General features: G+C 44.4%; 1 protein-coding gene across 2 annotated transcripts; it reads left to right on the top strand.

Annotated features, from left to right (window-relative positions):
* The first annotated feature begins 278 nt into the window (after positions 1–278).
* On the top strand, positions 279–25873 carry LOC140491548 (galectin-4-like). 2 transcript variants are annotated; one of them, XM_072589882.1, is made up of 12 exons: positions 286–519; positions 7610–7698; positions 8442–8649; positions 14467–14586; positions 15870–15908; positions 16043–16081; positions 16851–16889; positions 16998–17036; positions 17180–17218; positions 20543–20631; positions 21037–21205; positions 25008–25873. In XM_072589882.1, exons 1-12 carry the CDS (start codon positions 484–486, stop codon positions 25152–25154), a joined length of 1053 nt encoding a protein of 350 aa, XP_072445983.1. In that variant the 5' UTR covers positions 286–483; the 3' UTR covers positions 25155–25873. The 2 variants fall into 2 exon arrangements, with proteins under 2 accessions (XP_072445984.1, XP_072445983.1); XM_072589883.1 differs by lacking the exon at positions 16043–16081 and having other exon boundaries at positions 279–519.

Here is a 25873-nt window from a genome sequence, read left to right as displayed (position 1 = left end):
AATTCAATAAGGGGATAGCTGGTCTAATTCTTCCATATTTCTCTAACCCCCACCATCCATCCCATGAAGACCCTATCCTTCCCAACCTTAAAAAAAAATCAAAGACCACTTCTAGCAGCATTTCAGGAAGTGAGGGGGAAGAGGTTTCTGTCTCTCGGAAAAGCTACACCCCTCGGTGAAGCCTCACTTCAAAAGGGAAATCTGCCAGGAATATTGGTATTTGAGACAATGTATCCAGGTCTGGTTTGGGGGGTGGGGGGAAACTGTTAGGAAACTGAGACAGCCTTGGGCAATGAACACATCAGGGTTTTCCCCACTAAAACAGATGGGAAATTCAATGGCAATAAAGCTCTGATCTAAAAAAAACTAGTCACTGTAGCTGTTGGTCTAACGGCCCTCCCCTAAAGGAAGTTACGACAGTGTACTCGCTGGTTTCGGAGCCTGCAGTTTGGAAGTGGATTTGGATCAGACTCCGGGTTAAAGATGAGTTTCGTACCGTCACAGCCCGTCTATAACCCGGTAAGTGTTCAGGGTGGGGCCGGCTGCAACACGCAGCCAAGGCTGCGCAAACAAACCGTTAGTTTTTCTTCTCTCCCTCGCTCCTGTACTTGAGGAACTTTTCCATTCCTGTCCCCTTTCGACTCCAGGAGACCAACTGGTGCCAGTGAGGGCTTTTGACTGAGTAAAGATTTACTTGAAAAAGGGGCGAAGAGGGTGGGGTTCATGTCCTTCATAATGACACTATCTCCAATCCGTGTTGGACAACTGGGGACTGTCTCCCATTTAAGATGAACCCCAACAAACTGATGCTTTACGCAGTGTTCTGGTCAAAATGCAATATCCTTCTGGAAGGTTTGTTCATGGTTAGAGGTAAAAAAATCACACAACGCCAGGCTACAGTCCAACAGGTTTATTTGGAGGTACTAGCTACCTGACAAAAGCTTGTATTGCCACATAAACCTGTTGGACTATGACCTGGTGTTGTGTACTTTTTTAACTTTGTCCACCCCAGTCCAACACTGGCACATCCACATCGTGATCATAGTCACACAGCAGTGAAACAGACCAACCTGTCCAAACTGACCAGGTTTTTCGGAACTGAACAAGTCCCATTTGGCAGTATGTGGCCGATATCTCTCAAAGCCCTTCCTATTCATGTGCCCAGTGAGATGCCTTTTAAATGTCACAATTGTACCAGCCTCCACACTTCCTGATGAAGGGTATCGACCCAAAATGTTGACTTCTCCATCTCCGGATGCCTGCCTTTCTCTGTTCTTCCAGCCTCCTGCTTGTCTACTTTGGATTCCAGCATCTGCAGCTTTTTTGTCTCCTCCACTTCCTCTGGCAGCTCATCCTGTACACACACCACCCTTTGTGTGGAAAAAGTTGCCCCTTGGGTCCCTTTTTAAATCTTTCTCATCTCACCCTAAACCTATACCCTCTAGTTTTGGACTCCCCTACCCCTACGCCTTATCTGTGTAATCTTTTTGAAATATAATCCCTGTTGTAATAATGGACAATTCACTAAATATATTCAAGAAAGAAATCAATTTCTCAACTCTAAAGGTGTTAATGGGTGTGGGGAGAGAGTGGGAGAATAATGGTGGTTTACAGGATCAGCTAGGATCACAGTGAGCTGGTTGGGCTGAACAGCCTACAATGCTCCTATTTTCTATGTTTCTCAAACCTATTCTTTCATAGGATGGGGGTGTCACTGGTAGGCCCAGCATTTGCTTCCCCCTCCCTAATTCTCATTGAATGTAATGGCTTGCTCAGCTATTTCAGAGGGTGGTTAAGAATTAACGGCATTGCTGATGTTTGGCAGTCACATGGGTAAGGGAAACAGGTCTCCTTCCCAGATGGGATTGCATCACAATCATCAATAGTTTCCTGCACGTCAATACTGCAACTAGTTTTCAGTTTCAGATTTGTTAAATTGAATTTAAATTTCATCAAAACCTGTAGCTCCAGCCTGGCTACAGAGTCAGAGAGTCATACAGCACACAAACAGACCCTTTGGTCCAACCAGTTCATGCTGACCATGTTCCCAAACTAAACTAGTCCCACCTGCCTGCGTTTGGCCCATATCCCTCCAAACCTTCCCTATTCATGAACTTATCCAAATGTCTTTTAAATGTCATAACTGAACCCACATCCACCACTTCCTCTGGAGGTTCATTCCAACACAAACCACTCTGAGTTTTAAAAAAAAATTGTTTTTTGTGTCTTTTTAAAATCTTCCTCCTCTCACCTTAAAAAAATATGCTGCCTGGTCTTGAACTCCCTACCCTAGGAAAAGAGAGCTGCCATTCTCCTTGTCTATACTCCTCATGATTTTGTAATTCTCTAAGTTCACCCCTCATCCTCCTGTGCCAGTGAAAAGAGTCCCAGCCTATCCCTATAACTCAAACCTTCCATTCCCGGGCCCTGTATATGATTAATCCAATGATATCACCACTGTGTCATGACCAACCTTTTATTCATGGGCTGAAGGGAACCATTCTATTGTTGAGGATAGTTCAACCAGGAAGAGAATCACAGTTTAAACGTTAGACAAAAAGTCTGGTTGAGCTCAGAAGAAGGGTCACTGGACCAGAAATGTTAACTCTGCTTTCTCTCTACAGAGGCAATTTTTGCTTCTGTTTCACATTTTAAACATCAGCTGTTTACCTTAACTGTCGTATTGTCTGCTTTTCTTTGAAGAAATGTTTTCTTATTCAAAGAGTCCTACGCCATTTTATAAATCAAATTTATCATTATCAAGTATTTTTAAGTTAATTTTATTGTCCACATTAAAATTGCTGGCAGTAAGTCTTAAATGTATTTAAAAAAATATTTACAGTTTAAAATCTATCTTTTACTTACAGGCTACATTTATCTTGTTTGTGGGTGTAAGGGGTTTGCTGGTCCCTATTGAGATTAGGAAGTGTGACTAATAATTTCTCTTTTGTTGTACCATTAACATTGAGTGTTGGCCATGATACAGTGCTATAAGTTGAAGTTACAGTTCAGAGGCTTGCACCACATTTAGGCTGAAAGACCGTAGAACAGTACAGCAGAGGAAAAGGCCCTTCGGCCCATGATGCTGTACTGAACATGATGTCAAATTAATGGCCTTCTGCCTGCCCTTGATTCATATCTCTTCGTTCCTTGTGCATTCATATGCTTATCCAGAAGTCCCTTAAACTTTGCTTCCAACACCACCTCTGGCAACCCGTTCCAGACTCCTATCACTCTCTATCGCCCCCTCACATCTCCTTTGAACTTTTCCCCCTTAAATGCGTGCCCCGTAGTATAAGACATTTTAACTCTGGGGAAAAGATGCCACTCTATAGATATTTCCTAATCAGTCTTTTCGAAGCTGTTAATTCATACCTCTGGAGCAATGTGACTTGAAGCCAGGCCTCCTGGATCAATAGTAGGGATACTACCATTGCACCACTAGGGCCTTCAAATGCCCCTGGGTATTATTGAAACAGTTGCTGTGCTGTTGGAGGTGGTGCCCTTCAAATGGGATATTAAACCAGTACCAGTGTGTCCTTTTGGGTGGCAGTGAGAGATCCCATGGTAATATTTTGAAGGTGGAGGGGTGGAGGACTAGGGGGAGTTCTGCCCACTGTCCTGACCAGTATTTACATCTTAACCCGTAATAATTGAACAGTTCTGGTGATAATCAAATAGTTGTTTGTGGGACTTCTGCTTGAATTTTGTTTCTGCACTGCAACAATAACCACACTTCACAAGTACCCCAGTGCTTTTTCAGCTGTTGGGGTATTAGCAATTATTACAGAAGTGTTAGTAGTTAATTGCCTTTGTGAATGTGGTGGAGAGCTGCCTTCCTGAATCCTTCCGTTTGATGTAGGTAGACCCACAATGCCACTAAGGAAGGAGTCCTTGGATTTTGACCTAGGGACAGTGATATATTTCCGAGTCAGGATGGTGAGTGAGTTGTAGATGAACTTGGTGAAGGTGTTCCCATGTATCTACTGCCCTTGTCCTTCTGCGTGGCGGCTACTGTGGCTTTGGAAGTGCTGTTGAAGGAATTTGCATCTTGTCGATGGTATGTACCCCTCTGAGGAGCTCCTGCAGAGAGAGGTCCTGGGGCTGAGACAACCGAGTGAAGAATGTTCACTTCCTTGTGCGGTTCCAGAACATAGCTCACCACCATTTTCTCGAGGGTACACGGTAGAGGACAATAAATGGGATGTTCACATTCTATGATTAAAGAAAGGTCTCTTGAAGCTTCCCTTCTGCACTTTCACTTGTCTTGCTCTAGAATCCTAAGATCTTGATTCTCCATTTTTATAAAGAAAACTTTGTGACTTCCAGTCAGTTTGTGTGTGTGTGTGCGCGCGTGTGCGCTAAGAATAAAAAAAAATTAAATTTGCCAAGTACTGAAGAGTTTTGATTTGACACATTTCATTTGCTGCATTTAAAATTACAGGCAATATTTCCATCACGTGGTTTGCGTTTTATGTCAAGTACTGTTTGGTGCATCCAGCCAAAAGGATGGTATCAGCCCCCTAATGTACTATATGACAGGAAGCCTTGGATGGTACTCTGCTCCATGGATGCTTTGTTGTGGCTGCCTCTGGTTTTAAATGCATTTTTCAGCTTTAGCTTTGCACCCTATACAGAGGAACCGCGATGAAACGGCATTTGGTTATCAGAATTTCAGATTATCCAACAAGATCACAAGGTCCCTATGCTTGGCTAAACTGTGTTATCCAGCATTCAATTATCCAAACGAAATAGTCCCCGCCCAAGTCCTTCAGATAATCAAGGTTCCTCTGTAATGTGCCAGATTCTAACACTTGGTCAGGGTTAGCTCCTTGTTCTGGAAGACCAGTCTGTGCAAGTGAAAGACAATATTTTACCAAATTGATAAGCAGTTGATGTACTTAGAGTCATAGAGATGTACAGCACAGAAACAGACCCTTCGGTCCAACTCGTCCATGCTGACCAGACATCCCAACCCAATCTAGCCCATCCTGCCAGCACCCGGCCCATATCCCTCCAAATCCTTCCTATTCCTATTCCCATCCAGAAGCCTTTTAAATGCTGTAATTGTACTAGTCTCCACCACGTCCTCTGGCAGCTCATTCCATACACGTACCGCTCTCTGTGTGAAACAGTTGCCCCTTAGGTCTCTTTTATATCATTCCCCTCTCACCCTAAACCTTTGCCCTCTAGTTCTGGACTCCCCATTGCAGGGAAAATTTAGTTATCCATCTATTTATCTATCCATATTCCTCATGATTTTATAAACCTCTATAAGCTCCAACGTTTCAGGGAACACAGCCTCAGTCTATTCAGCCTCTACCAATAGCTCAAATCCTCCAACCCTGGCAGCATCTTTGAAAATCTTTTCTGAACCCTTTCAGGTTTCACAACATCATTCCGACAACACTTTCTTCACTATTCTATCTACTTGCAACTCTACTTTCAAGGAGCTATGAACCTACACTCCAAAGTCTCTTTTTTTCAACAACACTCCCTAGGATCTTACCATTAAGTGTATAAGTCCTCCTATGGAATATTCCACAGAGGACTAGCTAAAAAAGTCATGCTCCATTAACATGAGCTGTTGACTGATGGGAACTGGTATCAAACTTATAATGTGACCCACTGAGAGGGGAAACATTGCGAGTGATCACAACTAACTCTGGGTTTCTGAACACTACCTCCCATCTTTCCCTGGACACACAATGAACTGAAAGCTTCATCAGAACTTACAAAATATCATCATGAATTGATTCTCTCCTATCTTGTTGTAGCTGTATCAGACCTTGGTCAGGCCGTATTTGGAGTATTAAGTGCAGTTCTGGTCACTGTACTCTAGGAAGGATGTGGAAGCTTTGGAGAGGTTGCAGAAGAAGTCCACCCAGCATGTTGCCTGGACTGGAGTGTATTAGCTATGAGGAGAGGTTGGATAAATTTGGATAGTTTTTGTTAGAGCTTCAGAGTCTGAGGGGCAATCTGATAGAAATATATAAAATTAAGAGGCAGGATAGAATGGATAGTCACAGTCTCTTTCCCACAGATGTCAAATACTAGGGGGCATATGTTTAAGGTGAGTGGGGGAAAGTTTAAAGGAAATATGTGAGGCAAGTTTTTTTTCTTGTTTTATAGAGGATGTAGATCCCTGGAACGTGCTGCCAGTGGAGATGGTAGATGCAGCTACAATAGCAATAGTGAGGAGGCATTTAGACAGTACGTGAATAGGAAGGCTTTAGTGGGATATCAGCCAAATGCTGGCAAATGGGACTAGGTCAGATTGGGATGTCTGGTCGGTACGGATGAGTTGGTCTGAAGGCTCTGTTTCCGTGCTGTATGATTCTGTGACACATGAACCATGTACAGGCAGATGGAATTAGTTTAGAATAGCATCACAGTTGTTACAAACATGGTGGGCTGAAGTTAAGATCAGAGTGGTGCTGGAAAACCACAGCAGGTCAGGCAGCATCCGAGGAGCAGGAAAATCAATGTTTCGGGAAAAAGCCCTTCATTAGGATGGGCTTTTGCCCGAAATGTCAATTTCCCTGCTCCTGAGATGCTGCCTGACCTGCTGTGCTTTTCCAGCATACTCTAATTTCGATTCCAATCTCCAGTACCCACTTCCGCCATGATGGGCTGAAGGCCTGTTCCTGTGGTGTGCTGTTCTATGCTCTATGCCAAAGGTAAGTCTGTTAAATGTTCAGTTGCAGCTCGATTCCTTATTAAAAGGCAATATGGATTGTTGTGTACTCTATCTGTTTTTGCTGCTGCCGAGATCCACCCCATGCTTACATCGCTTGTTCATCCCAAGATTCAGTACAGCTCCCTCTGCAGCCAATACCTCATTCCTGCAGCCAGTCTCTTTTGCTGGAGCCCAGTGAACATTGACTGATGATTCAGTTCGAGAGAGAGCTGGAAGTTTTCCTTTTTATGACTGGGAGCGGGAGCAGGAGTGCAAGCATTTTGCCTTCCACCCTCTTTCCCCCAACCCTTGGCAGTGCTGCGACAAACTGCAGCAGCTCACTTCCCACGGGGTAAACCTGGGCACTGGCCTCTGGTAAGGTCACAGCAACAATAGGCCATAACAGAGTCTTGATCTGCTGTACCATTCAATCAGGGGCTGATCTTCCTCTGCTTCACTTGGCTGTCTCATACCCACATCCCCCGATCATTTGAAGTGGCCAAAATGCATGGTTCTCTGGCCTAACAATCCCTGACAACTGAGAATTGACAACTCTGGGGGGGATAAAGAACTCCAAAGCTTCACCTACTCTCTAAATGAATAAATCTCTTCTCCTCTCAACCCTAAATGGCCAACCTTGTATTATAAAACTGTACACCCCATGTCCGAGACTATAACCAGACAGAACTGGTTCTCAGCATCCACCCTGTTGAATCCTCTCGGATCTGTGTAGTTTGCTTCTTGAGATGTCTTGGGGAAGGGGTAAATGATTCTCCTCTTCTCAAAATGCTCTGTTCTGATAAAACTTGTTCTAAATTCCATCTGGATTGGATTCTGTGTCTTTTGTGCTGAAGGATTCCCAAGGCTTTAATGAAATGCCTCTCGTCTTATCACTGTTCTACCTGATGGTTATTCTGTTTTGTCTTTCAGTCAATCCCTTACATTGGGCCCATTCCTGGGGGCTTGCAGGATGGGAAGATGATTATGATCAAAGGACGAGTTCTTCCTCAGAGTAACAGGTACTCCTTAGAGAATGTCTCTTATAATCGTGTGCTCAATTGTGTTCACTATCCAGCCTAGAAAAGCTTTGCATGTAAGTCTAAATGCTTCCAGTGTTGAGGTCCTGAGTATTGCAGCGGTCACCTGCCATTGAAGATACATTTACATCGACCTCTTCACAGATGTTGTGACATTCCTCTGGAGGAGGTGGGCCTTGAACCTAGGCCTGCTGGCTCAGGAGTATGGACAGTACCACCACACCGCAAGAGCACTCTTGACATTGGTTGAAGTTGCTCCAGTGGATGATGGGAACCATCAGGAAACTGATAGGTTTGGGTGGGGCCCTGTTCTTGGAAGTCAGCCATAATATTGGATTAATTTTAAATCCAACAGCCAATGGGAGCTGTAGGCTTCCTGCTTGGATTGAATTAGATTGAACGTATAGACTGTTTTTCTCTGCTTGCTTCTGTGTGCCTCATTTTCCTATTTGTAGGTCAATGGGAAGTACAAATGTTTTAGGAATGGCCTCATTTCAACTTGTATATCAGTCTGGTTCCCTGTGACTCCAGTGATGGCCACATTCACTGAGCCAGATGGATCACTCTTGTTTGAACCTGGTTGAATGTGTATCATTGTACACAGCTCTTGAAAACCGTGTCTGTGTTTCAGTGGCTGACCCATGTATCCCAGTTGCTGGGAGAATGTGGTTCTTCCTCACTGAGAGTTGGGCGTTGAGACGTTTTGTGGTTCTGTGTCCCCTCAGATTTCATGTGAATCTTCAGTGTGGCTCAGTACCATATCACTGTGATGTTGCCTTTCATTTCAACCCACGGTTTGAGAATCCGGGCTACGTGGTCTGCAACACTTACAAGGAGCAGTGCTGGAGCTCTGAGGAGAGGAAGCAGGAAATGCCAATCCAGAGGGGAGAATCTTTCCAAATTCTCATTCTTGTTCAGGCCGATTGTTACAAGGTAATTTATGCAATGTTACAGCTTTCTTTAAAAAAAACCCTTTAACTATTTTTAATATTTTCGTGGGACATGGATATGCCAACATTTACAGCTCATCGCTCATTGTCTCTTGAGCAGAAGTGGTTTCTAGGTTATTTCAGAGAACGCTTAAAACTCAACCACTTGCTATGTGTCTGAAGTTACATGTGTCATGGGGTAGCAGGGTGGTTCGGTGGTTAGCACTGCAATCTCACAGCACCGGGGACCCCGGTTCAATTCCGGCCTTGGGTGACTGTCTGCATGGAGTTTGCACACTCTCCCTGTGTCTGTGTGGGTTTCCTTCGGGTGCTCTGGTTTCCTCCCACAGTCCAAAGATGTGCAGGTTAGGGTGGAGTGGCCATGCCAATTTGTTTGTAGTGTTCAGGGATATGTAGGTTAGGTGGGTTAGTCAGGGGAAATGTAGAGTTAGCGAGTTTTGAGAAGATTTGTAGGTCGGTTTGAGATTCTGGATGTAGGTTTGCTTGCTGAGCTGGAAGGTTAATTTTTAGACATTTCGTCACCATACTAGGTAACATCATCAGTGAGCCTCCAGATGAAGCACTGCTGGCATGGCCCACACTCTATTTATGTGTTTGGGTTTCCTTGGTTGGTGATGTCATTTCCTGTGGTGATGTCATTTCCTATTCTTTTTCTTGGGGGTGGTAAATGGGATCCAAGTCAATAAGTTTGTTGATAGAGTTTCAGTTGGAATGCCATGCTTCTAGGAATTCTCGTGCGTGTCCCAGGATGGATGTGTTGTCCCAGTCCAAGTGGTGTCCTTCCTCTTCCGTATGTAAGGATACTAGTGAGAGTGGGTCATTTCTTTTTGTGGCTAGTTGATGTTCATGTATCCTGGTGGCTAGGTTTTTGCTTGTTTGTCCAATGTAGTGTTTATCTTAGTCCATCCTAGGACAAGCCAAACAGAGACATGCACAAGAATTCCTAGAAGTGTGCCATTCCAACTGGAACTCTATAAACAAACAAATTGACTTGGATCCCATTTACCACTCCCTGAGAAAAAGAACAGGAAATGATGTCACCATAGGAAATGGTGTCACTACAGGAAATGACATCAGCCCAAGGAACCCCAAATGTATAAATAGAAAGCGGGCTACACCGCCAGCATATCATCCAGAGGCTCACTGATGATGTTACCTAGTATGATGATGAAACATCTAAAAATGAACTTTCCAGCTCAGCGAGCAAACCTGCACCTAGAAATGTAGAGTAATAGGGTGGGGAAGTGGTTCTGGTTGGGATGCTCTTTGGAGAGTTGGTGTGGACTTATTGGACCAAATGGCCTGTTTCACACTGTAGGGATTCTATGATACCAGGTCTGACCTACATATCCTTCCTTTGGGGGCATTAGTGAACCAGATGGGTTTTTATGACAGTTGGTTGAGCTGACTGAGCACAGACTAGCCTCTGTATTTGTTGAATTTGCAATCCACCAGCTGCAGTGATGGGTCTTTAACTGGTGTTCTCAAACTACCTCTGTTACTAATCCAATGATATGACTATTATATCATCACCTCTCCTATGCCCTTGTTACAACTCGGGAGCGATCCACTTTTTTGGGAGGCCTGCCTTGAGGAAGCTAGAGTTGGGTTACTATAGACATCACTGGAAAGGCCAACATTTTTATAGCCTATCCCTAATTGTTCTGTGAACCATGTGGAATGCTGTAACGATTGAGGCTTACTGCCCTTCTCCCATTTCCTTCACTGAGGCTGCCTCTTCATATTCCTCAACAAGAGAGCAAAGAAGGAAGGGACAGTTCTGTTGTTGAGTTACTGCTGTCAATCAGGAGAGAAGCCTGCAGTCTAGAGGCACTGGTGCTAGAGTAGGAACATCTGGTCTCCCACCATTCAGATAAAAAAAATCACACAACACCAGCTTATAGTCCAACAGGTTTATTTGGAAGCACTAGCTTTCGGAGCAGTGCTCCTTCATCAGGTAGCTCCTGGATTCGGCCTCAGTCTGTTCCTCTGTTCCATTTACCCATTTCAGCTTCAGACCTTTTGATGCTTTTCCTTTTTTTTAAAGAAAACTGTCCTGGTTCTGACTGTTCCAGCGCCCTCCAGCCTTTTGAAAGTTGTGTTCTCCCTGAATTGATTCAACAATGAACTCCCATGTCCTTCTCCAGCTGGTCGATTCTGAGCCATGTTTGAGAAGAGCATCCCAAGGGAGCACTTTTTCTCACACACAGGCCAGTGGAAATCCGTACCACTGGGACGATAAACTAAAGTCATGGGTTGCAAGCTCTGAGGCAATGCTGGTTGCCATGGAGATCTGACCGCGTGAACAACTGTGAGTAAGCTTTAAATCCTCCGACTTCTTCAAACTGTGAGGGTGACTGAAATGAGCCACCCTCGAGGCCTGAACTCGGAGTGTTACTGACTAGACCATCATTTCTTGCCTTATCCCTAATTCCCTGGGCCACCATCTTGAACAGCTGATGTCTGTCAGCGTTAGGTGCTGTGCTGTTAGGGGGGCTGCTTCCAAGACTAACACACTCAAAACGAAGGAATGGTAATAGATTTCCAAGTCTGGATGCTGTGGATTTGGAGAAACTTTCAGCGAATGGCATTCCCATCTCCCTGCCCCGTACATGAGAGATAGACAGGTCATTAGCCTGCTCCCATTTTCTAACCTCCAGTCAGTGAGTTAGTGTGGGTGTAAAGTAGAGATGAGGGAGTGGGCTGTTAGACCAGCTGTAGGGAAGGCATAGGGAATAGGAACAGGATTTGCTGCTGTTGATACTCTGGTATGTACTTTGTAAATTAGGGGTTATCAGGTCAGTCACTGATGAAATGTTTTCTGAACAAGTCAGCAGTGAACTGTGAGCTGTGAACCAAGAATGAAGGGTTCAGTGCTTCTTGCCCAGGCTGTCTGTGTTCACACCCAGAACACCCAAAGGACCTCTTCAGTTTGTGGCTACAACATCACCAGCTGTGTTTTCACAGCTCATGGGGTACTGACTCACAACATCCGGGTATTTCCAGCTCTCACTTCCTGCAGAAAGGAGGACCAGGGCATATGACAATAAGAATGTGTATTCATTCAATGTGACCTCAGAGTCAGAAATTGCCCAACTGTTGTACAATGAGGAATTTGAGAATTAAACCGTGTATGACACAGCTCTTTAAGGTGGACTCCTGTCTAAAATAGGTTTTTATTCTTTTTTTTAACCATTTCTTTCATGTGACAGGGGCATCATTGGTAAGGTTGGCACTTGTTACTAATCCCATTTCCAATTCACCTTGAAATCAGTGGCTTGTTGGGCCATTTCAAAGGACAGTTAAGGGTCAACCGTATTGTTGTGGGCCTGGAGTCATATGTAGGCCAGACCAAGTAAGAATCATAGAATCCCTAGAGTGTGGAAATATGCCCTTCGGCCCAACAAGTCCATGCCGACCCTCCGAAGAGTCACCCACCCAACCCCATTCCCCTACCGTATTACTCTACATTTCTCCCTGACTAATGCGCCTAGATCCCTGAACACTGTGGGTAATTTAGCAGGGCCAATTCACTTAACCTATGTATCTTTGGATTGTGGGAGGGAACTGGAGCACCCTGAGGAAACCCACACAGACACTGGGAGAATGCGTAAACTCCACACAGACAGTCGCCCGAGGCTGGAATTGAACCCGGGTCCCTGGCTCTGTGAGGCAGCAGTGCTAACCACTGAGCCACTGTGCTACCTAATGACAGCAAATTTCCTCCCATAAAGGCATTACTGACCAATTGATGGTAGTTTTATGGTCACCATTACATAGGTGAGCTTCCAATTCTACATTTTAAGTGATTGAATTTAAATTCAATAAATTGCTGTGACATTACTAATGTGCCACATTCCTGATGAAGGGCTTTTGCCCAAAACATCGATTTTCCTGCTCCTCGGATGCTGCCTGACCTGCTGTGCTTTTCCAGCACCACTCTGATCTGCCACCTTCTACATCCAGATTTATTGTTCCTAGTAAATGGCCTCCAGAACGATTGGGATGGGCACTAAATGTTTTAGCATTGAGGCCCATGACAAAATAAAAACTAAACATGTTGGCGGTTAACGGTGCAACCTGTGAAATTGGGGTAAATCTCACATTTTGTGGTTCCTGCTGTTGTTGTCTTTTTGATGTTCCCTAAGGCAGGTTTGTGTACTTGGTTAGGAATGTGGCCGGGAGAAAGTGAGGACTGCAGATGCTGGAGATCAGAGCTGAAAATGTGTTGCTGGAAAAGCGCAGCAGGTCAGGCAGCATCTAAGGAGCAGGAGAATCGACGTTTCGGGCATGAGCCCTTCTTCAGAAATTGCTGGTGCATTTCTGTGACACCCAGGCAATTGAACAGGAACAGGTCTCCTGTGTGGTTTATACAACCCTGAGGGTACCTTACCAACAGAGACTGGGGAGGTCCCAGGCTGATTTAGCTTCTATCTTTGTCATTAACAATACTCAGAGTGAGATAGAGAATTATAGAATCACGACAGTGTGGAAGCAGGCCATTCGGCCCATCGTTTCCACCCCGACCCTCTGGTCAGCGTCCCACCCAGGCTCTTTATCTTTGCAATCCTGCCTTCCCCATGGCTAATTCACCTAACCTGCACATCCCTGAATACTGTGGGCAATTTCCCATGGCTAATCCACCTAACTTTTCATGTCTTTGAACTGTGGGAGGAAACTCACGTAGACACGGGGAGAATGTGCAAATTCCACACAGGCTGGATTTGAACCCAGAATCCCTGGCGCTGTGAGGCAGCAGTGCTAACCACTTAGCCACCGTGCCTCCTATAGGTGGGATGGACAGGATTGCTGCTACAGGCTGCCATTCACTGTATGTAGTTAAAGGTGGGGAAGGCAGAGGTGGGACTCCGTTATCTCCCGCCAGCTTATGGTTAAAGACAACGTGGTTGCTCCTCATTTGTGTTTCGGATGACTGAGAGAACATCTTGGGGCACTGTACTGTTTCTGAGATCCACATCCATCAAAGTTTTACTTGCACATCCACTAATATCATTTATTGTATCCATTGCTCCCGATGCGGTCTCCTCTACATTGGGGAGACTGGGCGCCTCCTAGCAGAGCGCTCTAGGGAACATCTCCGGGACACCCGCCCTGTGGCCCAACATTTCAACTCCCCCTCTCACTCTGCCGAGGACATGGAGGTCCTGGGCCTCCTTCACCGCCGCTCCCTCACCACCAGACGCCTGGAGGAAGAACGCCTCATCTTCCGCCTCGGAACACTTCAACCCCAGGGCATCAATGTGGACTTCACCAGTTTCCTCATTTCCCCTTCCCCCACCTCACCCTAGTTCTAAACTTCCAGCTCAGTAACTGTCCCCTTGACTTGTCCTACCTGCCTATCTTCTTTTCCACATATCCACTCCACCCTCTCCTCCTTGACCTATCACCTTCATCCCTTCCCCCACTCACCCATTGTACTCTATGCTACTTTCTCCCCACCCCCACCCTCCTTTAGCTTATCTCTCTACGCTTCAGGCTCACTGCCTTTATTCCTGATGAAGGGCTTTTGCCCGAAACGTCGATTTCGAAGCTTCTTGGATGCTGCCTGAACTGCTGTGCTCTTCCAGCACCACTAATCCAGATCTTGTTTCTGAGATCCGACAGTCTGAGGAGAGGGAAAGGAGAAATGAAACCGAAACAACCAGAAATCAAATACTTGCTGCTCTGTTTAAAAAGTTGTCACCATCCCACCGATGTCCCACAAAATTACCAGAGGCTTTCTGGATCATTAACCCCTTGTGTTACCAGCTATTTTCAAGCATGTTGTTTTGTCGTCAAGGTGGCGGTGAACGATAAACACTTCTTGGAATTCAAGCATCGGATCCCGATCTCCAGAGTGGACAGCATTTTTATCGATGGTCAAGTCGAGATTGTCTCCATCAGCTTCCTAAACAACAATGTAAGTAAAGCATGGGGCATCTCTATTTGAGACAGTAAGAACTGTTAGTGACAGTCTGAACGTTACCTCGGTGACCTCAGTATAAATTCCCAAACAGAGAGTTTTGGCAAGTTCCTCCATATGTGGCGCATTAGCAGCCTGGAGTGGTGTTACTTTGAGTTCACACAACTTGGTCATGTCTGAAGTGATGGACATGATGCAGAGTAAACCAGCAGCAATTAATATTAACGGCGCCAAATCGAGCAGGGGAGTCACTGTGAAGATCTGGACTGGGGTGGGGTGTCTCTCTGATCCATGATTGGTCAATAAACACGAGCAATTTAGTCTGGTTCTATAAGATTTCACACTTTATTCAATCTTAGCCAGGCACAGGTTGTGCAGTAACACAGAGATTAAACACTTCCTTGTTCCTCGGAGAAACTACGCACATGGCTTAAGACAAAGATGTTTTATCTACTTTTATTTTGAGAGAAGTACAGGCCATAACCAGAGTGCACATTCAAACAATTACCAATCGATTTTAATGAAATGACTTTATTGAAAGCAATTTAGCCCATAGATATTTCCTGGGAGCCGACCTTGTTTTCCAAATATTCCTATCTCGCGAACCTAGTCTCTGCACCTGCACTTGCATGGTTAGTTAGGGTGGCTAGTAATGTCTTATCTAGTCGAGTTATTTCTATGCTGTAAAGGAAGCACTGTCTGCTAATCTTTGTTGAGACAGACTGTGGTTAGTTCAGCTTTTAGCAGGGTTACAAGCCATTTTATGCAGCTTTAAGCAGAATTGTCAATTTGTAGCCGAGGAGCCCTTTTGTCATGTTGTTTGCATTAAGAAGCCATTTTATTGCTGCCTATGTTAGTAAGAGCATGTATTAAATGGTTGCACCTGACTACAACTTGAGCCTCTATTCAGATTTCAGATCCTCAACTGGTTTGAGCTGCAGAGTCACTATTCAAAAAAGATAAATATGGAAAGAGTTCTTCCAAGTGCCCTCTGCCAGAGGGAGGAAGATTTCAATGTTTGTTCACTCAAACCCATTCAACATTGTGAAAGTTTTCTGGACTCTCTTTCCTCTGAGGAAGGGTCACTGAAACGTTAACTCTGATTTCTCTCCCCGGATGCTACCAGACCTGCTGAGCTTTTCCAGCAACTTTTTTTTGTTTCTGATTTCCAGTGTCTGCAGTTTGCTGAGAATGATAACTCAAATCACATTTAAGTTATCATTTAAAATGACTTGATGTTTGTGGATTAATCTCTGTCTTTCTTTCTCCTCGCTTTCCAGACTGCTCCCATGTTTGCTCCCCCTGCCTTTGCTAACCCGGTAAGATTTGTTCTCTGACCAGTGAATCCACTGACTGGTCATCGAAAGTTTTTAATGCTTTAATTGTTTCTTGAGACGTGATCACATCTCTCTGTCTGTCTGTCTGTCTCTCTCTCTCTCTCTCTCTCTTGCAGGCTGGTTCCATGTTTCCCCCCACTATCCCGGCCAATCCGGTAAGTTTGGAATTTTTTTGCTGAAACTCAAACTCCGTTTCCCATGGCCTGCCCTCCACCCCTTTCCCTAGCACTCAATCCGTTCACAATCTCAGCAGCTCATTTAACCCTGAGGTGAACTCTTGACCTTCTGAGAAGCCAATGCTAAGATCCTCCGCTTCCAGCTGTTTAACCTCCTCCTGCCTTAGTCCATTTGCTGTGGAAAGTTTGTTATTTTGGGGCTTGAATATTCCAACGCCCTCCTGCCTGCTCTCCTACACTCCATTCCTCTCTAAACTTAAGGTTGTTCAAGACTCTACTGTCTGTCTTAACTCTTGGATGTCCCAAACTCTGTGACTTCAGGTTGAGTGACATCTTGATTTTAAAATTCTCATCCTTGTTTACAAATCTCTCAGTGGCCTTGCCCCCTCCCTGTCTTTGTGCCCACAACTGTCTGAGACATTGGTACTTCCCTAACTCTGGCCTCTTGTACCCGGTTGGTGACTATGCCTTCTGTTGCCTTGGCATCACATTTTCTGGAATTTGCTCATTGCACCTACCGGCCTCAGGGCCTCGCTTCCCTCCTTTGAGATACTCGTTTAAGATCTACCTCTTTTGCCAACCTTTGGCTTATCTGACCTCATCTATTTTTACGTGGTTTTCACTATATGACATTTTATAATGCTCCTGTGAAGTTTTATCATGTTAAACCTGCTTTATAAGTATAAGTTGTTGTAATTACACGGGCCAGCCTCTGCCAATACTGATTAACTGTCTCCTCATTTCCCAGGCTGGATCCATGTTTGCTCCCCCTGCCTATGCCAGCCCGGTAAGTTTCAGCCTTTACCCAGTGAATCCACTGAGACGTTGGAATTTTTAATTTCTTCATTTTTCAGGATGTGCTCATCTCTCTCTTTTTCCTCTCCTCACTTCCCAGGCTGGATCCATGTTTGCTCCCCCTGCATTTCCCAACCCGGTAAGTTTCAGCCTTTGGCCAGCGAATCCACTAATGAGATGTTGGAATTTTTAATTGCTTCGTTTTTCAGGATATGCTGATTGCTCTCTCTCTTTCTTTTTCTCATTCTCTGTCTCTCTCTCTCTCTCTCTCTCCATTTCCAGGCTCCTCCCATGTTTGCCCCACCTTCCTTTGCCAATTTGGTAAGTTCCAGTTTCTTTTCTCGTTGTAACATAGACCAATCCACTGAATGGCAAAAAGTGAGGACCGCAGATGCTGGAAACCAGAGTCTAGATTAGAGTGGTGCTGGAAAAGCACAGCAGGTCAGGGCAGCATCCGAGGAGCAGGAAAATCGATGTTTTGGGCGAAAGCCCTTCATCAGGAATGAAGGCAGGGAGCCTCCAGGGTGGAGAGATAAATGGGGGTGGGGGGGGCGTGGATGTAATTCTCACTGAGGGAGTTCAAATGTGTTTGATGAGATCCGGTGAGGATTCGCTAACCCTTGTGGCGTGAATCACTTCCCCAAACTTGACATGACTTGCATTTTCCAAAAAAAAAGAATGTTCAGCCCCATGTTTCTCTTCGAATAGCTCTTTTTGTTCTTTAAGTGAAATGCCTGATCCCCATGGAGTATTTTTTTTCTTGGATTCAGTGTGGGATCCACATGGAAACTAATAAATTTAACTTCAATAAAATTGTCTCAGACCAACCATTTATCACTCTGTAGTCAGAAAAGATTGTAATGTTGTGTTTTGTTAGTATTTCAAGGAATTGTGTTTAAGTCTATAACTGTAGTCCCTACTTTCTGCGGGTGTTAACATGTTCTCTGGAATCTAGGAACTCCCTCCCTAACATCATTCCTACAGCATGTCATCTCAGCGGTTCAAGAAGGCAGTTCACCACCACCTTCTCAACAGGCAAATATGCAGCAGCGATAATTGCTGACCCAAGCAACAATGCCCGCAGCCCACAAGTGAATTTTTAAAAAAAAACAGGAACAGTTTGGATAAAAACAGGTTGGATAGGCTGGGACATTTTTCACTGAAGCACTGAATTTGATAAATGTGAGGTGTTGCATTTTGAAAAAGCAAATCAGGGCAGGACATAAACAGAGGGACCTTGATTATCTGAAGGGCACGGGCAGGGAGTATTTAATTTGGTTAATTGAATGCCGGGTAATCGATGCCTGATAACACAGTTAGCCATGCATCAGGACCTTGTGATTTTTTCGGATGATCTGAAGTTCGGTTAATTGAATGCTGGATAATTGAGGTTCCTCTGTACATTTAATGGCAAAGTCCGAGGGAATGTTGCTGAACAAAGAGATCTTGGAGTGCAGGTTCAAAGCTCCTTGAGAGTGGAGTCATCGTTAGATAGGATAGTGAGGATGGCGTTTGGTACACTTGCCTTTATTGGTCATTGCATTAAGTCTTGGAGTTGGGAGGTCATGTTGCAGCTGTACAGGGCATTGGTTAGTCCACTATTGGAATACTATGTGCAATTCTGGTCTTCCTGCTTTAGGAAAGATGTTGTCAAACTTGAAAGAGTGCAGAAAAGATTGACAAGGATGTTGCCAGAGTTGGAGGGTTTGAGCTATAGGGAGAGGCTGAACAGGCTGGGGTACAAACTAATCACCGTTGCCAGTGATTATAATCACCAGGAACTCCTTTGCCACTATTCCCCTCTGATAGAGATTATTAAGGCTTGTCCAATTGCAGGCAATCTCTCTGTTTCCCATCCTGGTGTTTTTCTTGAGAAAGAAAGAAATTAACCTTTTCAAGCACACATCTGGGCTGGCTGGGGCTTGAACCCAAACTTCCAGGCCTAAAGTAGGTGCACTACCACTATGCTATGAGACCCTTTTTAATTTCCTTGAGAACAAACACTCTGTGTATCTGGTCAATATTTTGTAAACTGAATGTTTCCTGCTGAAGTACGATTCAGATCTGTCATGGAATTATTATTTGAGACCTAGAGCTACTGAGGCTGGTACTTCTCACCTTTGTTTTCACTCCAATCCTTCTACTCTTCAATCCCAGTTCTTTGGAAGTTGCTGACTCCACCTGTGATGCAAGTGTCAGTACTCCCCAGTGAATCTGGACAGGATAGCGCTGGGCTATTCAGCTGCAGGGGGCTTCACTATCCAGTCCATCCGAACCTTACGTTTAACTGTGCTCAATGGACAGCAGTCAGGACTGATTGATCTAGCACCTTGTGAAGGTGCTTATTGCTCCTTCACTCTGTGTCAACCGTGTAGTGAACAGAGATGAGGTTTCTGAGTGTCATCAGGGATTCCCCCCGCTTTCCCTTCCAGTGACACACAGCACTCAGAGTCCTGCAGAGAGACCCAGAGAAGTGGATTTGCTCTGCTCCCTCTCCCAGAGAGACCCAAACTGGCTGGTTGGCTGCAGGCTCCCCCTACAGGAGAGAGGGCAATATACTGGGAGGTTTGATTGATTCCAGGTGAGGTGAATTGGCCATACTAAATTCCCCATAGTGTGTTCAGGGATGTGTCAGCTGGGTGCATTTAGTCAGGGGTAAATGTAGAGTAATAGGGTAGGGGAATGGATCTGGATGGGTTACTCTTTGGAGGGTCGGTGTGGGCTTGTTGGGCCAAATGACCTATTTCCACACTAAGGATTCTATGACCTATATAATATGACGTTTTGAGCACAGGACTGCGTCATTTGCTGAATTTGAGACAGACACCACTAGGTGGAGCACTGAGACTCCATGTGCTTTTAAACTCTCACTAGAGGCAAGCCAGCAATAAATGCAAGTAAGGTAATCAGGGCCAGAGAAATACATTTACATTGGGGGAGAGGGCTCTTGTGGTGCAGTGGTTTGGCTTCGAGTTTCCTCTGTTCCAGAGCTGTGTCATAACCTTTTTTTAAATACAACACAGAGGGGGAGTCGCAATATGTTTTAATTTCAGGTAGCCCATCAAGACACTTTGGTTACACTGGAACACTATTGTGAGTTGGGATTTGAATGATCCTGTCATAACTGGCATGATTATTTCTCTTGGTAGTCATCATGAGCTTTTAGTGTCAAGATTAGAGTGGTACTGGAAAAGCACAGCAGGTCGGGCAGATCCAACGAGCAGGACAAATCGACGTTTCTGGCAAAAGCCCTTCATCAGGATGACCTGCTCTGCTTTTTCAGCACCACTCTAATCTTGGCTCTGATCTCCAGCATCTGCAGTACCCACCTCCGCCTATCATGAGCTCTTATACTGGTGCTGTGCTGCTGTGGGTACAATAGAAGAACAACTCCTCACATCGGTCTTAGCATTTGCTTCCTGCTCCGTTAAGGTTATGGTCTTGGTCACTGTTTAATATGCAGCATTGCGTCTGATCCATCTTACTGCCGCTATGGATCCATCATGGAATCCTACAGTACTGAAGAAGCACTTTGGCCCATTGGATTTGTAAACTTCTTTACGCTTCAGTCACCCAGTGGGAAGGAATTGTGCTCACAGTATGAATAATTGATTTTTAATTCTCAAAAAACATGGTTTCTTGCAGCAAGTTCCTTTCAAGGCCCCGATCCAGGGAGGATTCTTTGTCTCGAGATCGATTACAATTCAGGGGACTGTTGCACCAAATTGTGGCAGGTATGTGATCTCTGACATTGAGTTTACAAGCTGATTTAACCTCTGTTAATTCAATGTGGGTACGTTAAGGAAGTTTCCAACAACTGAATTTTCCATGTTATCTTCTTTAAAACACTTTTTGGATCTTTAGGTGGATAAATTAACTGTGGATCTTTTTGGAGGGAGTTCTGAACAGGACTGGTCTGACATTAGTAAATGTTGGCCAAGTTTCATTATTAGATAAGGACCTGTAATGTTAGAGAGCCGGGGAAGAAAAGATGCATAGTTGAGTTGGTGTAACACAAACCTAGATCCAGTTGTAAACTCTAAATCATTGCTGCGGTCCAGTCTCTTTGTTATGTGGTAATTGGAAAAGCCCTGTTACTGCCTGCTCTTGAACCTTTTATCTTTCTTCCACTTTTCCAGTTTTTCCATTAACCTGAAGCCAAGCACTTCTCCCGACATTGCTTTCCATATCAGTCCGCGATTCCGCACTGAGAAGGTAGTTGTGCGAAACAGCTACCTGCGGAATTCCTGGGGCACGGAAGAGAGGGCTTTGGCTGAAAATCCGCTTTCTCTCGGACAGCCCTTTGAGGTGGGTGCCTGAACCAGTTAGTGGTTGGAGTACCAGGAGAGCTCCCACCTGGTACAGGTTTGACTTTCAGGTTGTCATTTTTAAACACAAGCAATTCACACGTAACCTTTTAAGAAAGATAACTCACTATTGTCATGTATCTGGCCTGTTGTGACAGCCAGTCCATAGCAAAATAGTTGACTCCTAATTGTCCTCTGAAATGGCCAAGTCGGACACTCATACAGCACTCTTCAGTCCAACAAGTCCATGTTGACCACAGTCCTAAATTAAACTAATCCCACCTTGGCCCATTTCCCTCCAAGGTGTCCTTATCAAAATATCTTTTAAATGTCACTATATCCATATCTACCACGTCTTCAGGAAGTTCATTCCACAAACGATACACTCTGTATTTTAAAAACAAGTTGCCTCTCATGTACTTTTAAATCTTTCTCCTCTCACCTTAAAAAAAACTATGCTCCTGAGTCTTGAAATTCTCCACCCTAGGGGAAATGACACCTGATATTTACCTTATCTATACTCCTCATTTTATAAACCTCTGTAAGGTCACCCTTCAATTTCCTGCACTCCGGTGAAAAAGTCCCAGCCTCTCCTTTAACATCCTGCTAAATCATTTCTGAACCCCCTCCAGCTTAATATTACAAAAGGGTGACCAGAACTGGAGATGGTACTGCAGAAGAGTCCTATACAACCTCAGCATGACATCCCACCTCCTATACTCCGTGGTCTGAGCAATGAAGGCAAGTATGCTAAATGCCTTATTTACACCCTGTCTGTATGCAAACTTCAAAGAATTATGTACCTGAACCCCTAGGACTCTCTGTTCTACAACACTACCCAATAGTATCTCAATACTTCAATAATATCAAATCCCTGCAGGACGTGTTCAACATGTGAACTACGACAGTTCAAGAAGGCACCTCACCACCCACCACCGCAAAGGAAGTAGCGATGGACAATCAACACTGTTACAAATGGCGCCTATACCATCGCTGATTACTAACTATTCCCTTGTGCCAGTCTGTACCTTTTCCCCCCATTTCTATTCAAATAATCATCCAGTTCCCTCATAAATGCCTCCGTTGAATATGAATGAAGATTTCTGTTTTCAGGTCCTGAGGAGACCAGGAACCTTTCCTTTGTCATCTGAAGGTCGATATATTTTTCAATGCTTTGATCCCCTTGAAACACATGGGGAACAACAGCCCCAAGGTGTCAGCTGGTCACCTCTCTGAAGAGTCAACCTGGTCAAATGCAGCCTTCACTGTCTTGTTTGGCTGTTGGGTGTTTGTTGGAACTGGTTTTCAGAGGTTTTGGCAATGTTATTCTGCTTAAATAATGGCCGCTTCTCCAGAATAGCTGGTGAGACCTGGGCTGCCAAGTAATTGGGAAGGTAGGTTTAATTCCTGAGTGCTTGTAATCTTAATATCTGTATTTTAAATTTGGATCTTCTTGTTTCACATTTGACTGAAACTGATCACCGTTATTGTGCTAAGAATATTTTAAAACAAATACTTTGTGAAAGGTTCATTTGATGGAGTCACTGACAAGAAATCATTTTCAATAGTGAGAAAGTTGGTAATCAGAGGAGACAAGTTTTAAGGTGAAGGAGGCAGCGATGATATGAGGAAATATTGGGAGTGTTCAAAGCAGATTCAATTGTAACCTCCAACAGAGAAGTGGGTAAATAAGTTAAAAGGCTATAACAAGAGAGCAAATGGGTCGTGCGTACTCCGAAAGAGCTGATCCAGCGATGAACTGAATGGTTTCCTTCTGTACTCTACAAACTTTTCCAAAATCCCGAAGTGTTGGCAATAAGTCGGCATGTACCCAGGCAGGTTAGGAAGTGCCAAGGTGCCATGTTTTCTGGCGTTATCTATGAAAACCCAATGGAATTGGAAAGGTGCATCTCACGAGCCCATGGTGCAATCAGTTATGCCATTCCAAGCAATACCCTGGAAAGAGCTTGGAAGTGACAGACTAATTGGGAAAACTTCAATGGTTTCCTTCCTGCAACATATAAAGCTGCCGATGACTAATGAATCATCAATCCTTTCAACCCAGTTTATTGTCAAAACTGGGAATGTCGGCCACTCTCTAGATCTTCCCAGTACATTTTGGCAGCACAGTGGCTTGGTGGTTAGCACTGCTGCCTCTCAGCGCCAGGAACCCAGGTTTGATTCCACCCTCTGGCGACTGTCTGTGTAAAGTTTGTATGTTCTCCCTGTGTCCGTGTGGGTTTCTGCTGGATGCTGCAGTTTCCTCCCACAATCCAGAGATGTACAGGTTAGGTACATTGGCCAAGCTAAATTACCCATAGTGCCCAGAGATGTGCAGGCTCAGTGGATTGGCCGTGGGAAATGCAGGGTTACAGGGATAGGGTGTGTCTGGATGGGGTGCTCTTCAGAGGGTCAGTGTGGACTTGATGGGCCGAATGGCCTGTTTCCACACTGTAGACATTCGGTGATTTGGTGCCAGTTTCTAATCCTTCCATTTTAAGGATTGCATCAATCTGGTCTTCTTGCATCAATCTGGTCTTGCAGTTTGTTTGGTGCGTAGCCTTCTTTAACAGGTAATTTAAAAACTGCAAGGAGGTGGATTTCTAGAACCCTGTCAGAGTAGTGTTGCTTCATGATGAAATGCTCCAGTGGTCCCTTGTGTTTCTCAAGCCGGAGGGTGAAGGAACCACTGCTGGCTGCTGGTTGGCCCAAGCACATCCTTGTATTATTGCCAGGTTTTAAACTGACGTCTCCATTATCGGTAACAGAAAAGGAATGTACACTGAAACAATGAGACTAAGGCTTTTAGGTGATAGTGTTTGTGGGGTTTGGAAGGTTCTGTCTGAGGATCATTGGTGAATTTCTGCAGTATATCTCGTAGATGGTACACACTGCTGCTACTGAGTGTCGGTGGGAATGGATGTTTATGAACATGGTGCCAATCATGCAGGGGCTACTTTGTCCTGGATGGTGTCAAGCTTCTTGAATGTTGTTGGGGCTGCACCCATCCAGGCAAGTGTGGAGTATCCCATCCCACTTGTGCCTTGTAGATGGTGGACAAGCTTTAGAGAGTCAGGAGTTCACTTGCTACAAGGCTCTGACTTGCTCTGGTAGCTACAGTATTTATGTGGCCACTCAATTTGAGTTTTTGGTCAGCGGTAACCTCCAGGATGTTGATAATGGGGGATTCAGTGATGGTAATGCCATTGGATGCCAAGGGATGATGATTAGATTCTTTTGTTGGAGAGGTGGTGATTGATCTATGATCTAACTCCATACATCTGCCTTTGTCCCTTTCAAACACTTGGCAAAAAATCCATCAATCACAGTTTTAAAACTAATAACTGGCCTGTCATGAGTTAATCAGTTGTAGAGGCTGTTTGCTGTCAAATTTTCATGTCTAATTTATCAAGTCCTTCAGCTGGGAACTTGTCTCCACTGTGTGAAAATAGTTTCTACCTGCCTTATCGAATCCTCTAAATATCTGGCAGATCCAGAATAATCAACTCTTAACTCTTGAAATTCCTGTGATATCTCTTTGCGGTTCAAAGCTCCAAGTCCAGTTTTTACCACTCAGACATAGAAATGTGATCGGCCTGCATTATAAATGAGCATGCCCCCCACTTTGAGCATTTGCCACTGTTTAGGGAAGCAGTAGTTTGCCTTGGTAGATTTTTTTTGTTGTTGTGCAGTGATCTCATTCTGTTCCACTTTGGGCTAAAGCTGTAGGTGGGTATGGGAAGGACCTAATCTTTCTAGTTTGCTAACCTGACCATTCATTGCTGTCCTTCCTACTCTGTCAGATTACCATTCTGTGCGAGCAACTTTTCTTCAGGGTGACTGTCAACGGTCGTCATGCTTTTGATTTCAACCATCGTTACCAACCGATCCAGCAGATCAACGAGCTGCAAGTCGAAGGGGACGTGACTCTCTCCAACGTTTCTGTTTAAAACTCCGCCTCCAAAACCCACTGACATTCAGTGTTCGTCAAATCCGACTTGCTTTTGCAGTGGGGGTGACAGAGGAAGGGATGGTAGAAGGTGGATATATAATTCCTGTGAGACTGAATTTTTTGTACCTTCTGCAGTGTTTCACAATATAAGACCATTTAATTGGGAAAACTTGGCAAGATTTGCATATTGATTGGTCCATATGCTAAAAGCATATATGTTTGAATCATTTTCTCCTACCACATTTATTATTAACCCCTCTCTCTAAGAATGAAAGTTATGTGAAGTAATTACCATTTTATAAAATCTGCCTTTTCATATCTTACAGTTAAATTCTTTCTAATGAGCAAAGGCAAACCATATTTTTCAGCAATTGGTGAGGTTTGATATTTTGAGATTGTGTTTGTTACATGAACGAATCGTTCCTCACGGAGATGGATTATTCCTAAATTCGTCTTTCGCTGAGTGAGAACTCTTGCTCACTCTTTGTGATTCAGTGTTGCAAGGCTAACTGTCCACTCTCTCCTTCCAGCCTTGTCTTTGGCTCCATTTCACTGAGATTGTCATGCTATCTGTTTATGTATGTCACCACTTTATTTACTAGCATGCTGTGAATCCTGTATGTATTCCTTGTTCCCAGTAACTGGTTCAGACTTTGAGATTAATCTGATTTACTACGGAATTCTATAACCATAATAAACTTTACGAGAAAAGCCAAA

The sequence above is a fragment of the Chiloscyllium punctatum genome, chromosome 19 (genome assembly GCF_047496795.1).
Source record: "Chiloscyllium punctatum isolate Juve2018m chromosome 19, sChiPun1.3, whole genome shotgun sequence".
NCBI lineage: Eukaryota > Metazoa > Chordata > Chondrichthyes > Orectolobiformes > Hemiscylliidae > Chiloscyllium > Chiloscyllium punctatum.
Note: the sequence above shows the minus strand (reverse complement) of the source record. Positions and strands in the feature narration are given on the sequence as shown.

Bases quoted from the DNA above. Each gene is read 5' to 3' on its own strand.
- LOC140491548 (XM_072589882.1), top strand. From the start codon at position 484: ATGAGTTTCGTACCGTCACAGCCCGTCTATAACCCG. The intron at 16,890-16,997 runs GTAAGTTTCAGC...CTCACTTCCCAG, and splicing joins CCCCTGCCTATGCCAGCCCG to GCTGGATCCATGTTTGCTCC. The intron at 17,037-17,179 runs GTAAGTTTCAGC...CTCCATTTCCAG, and splicing joins CCCCTGCATTTCCCAACCCG to GCTCCTCCCATGTTTGCCCC.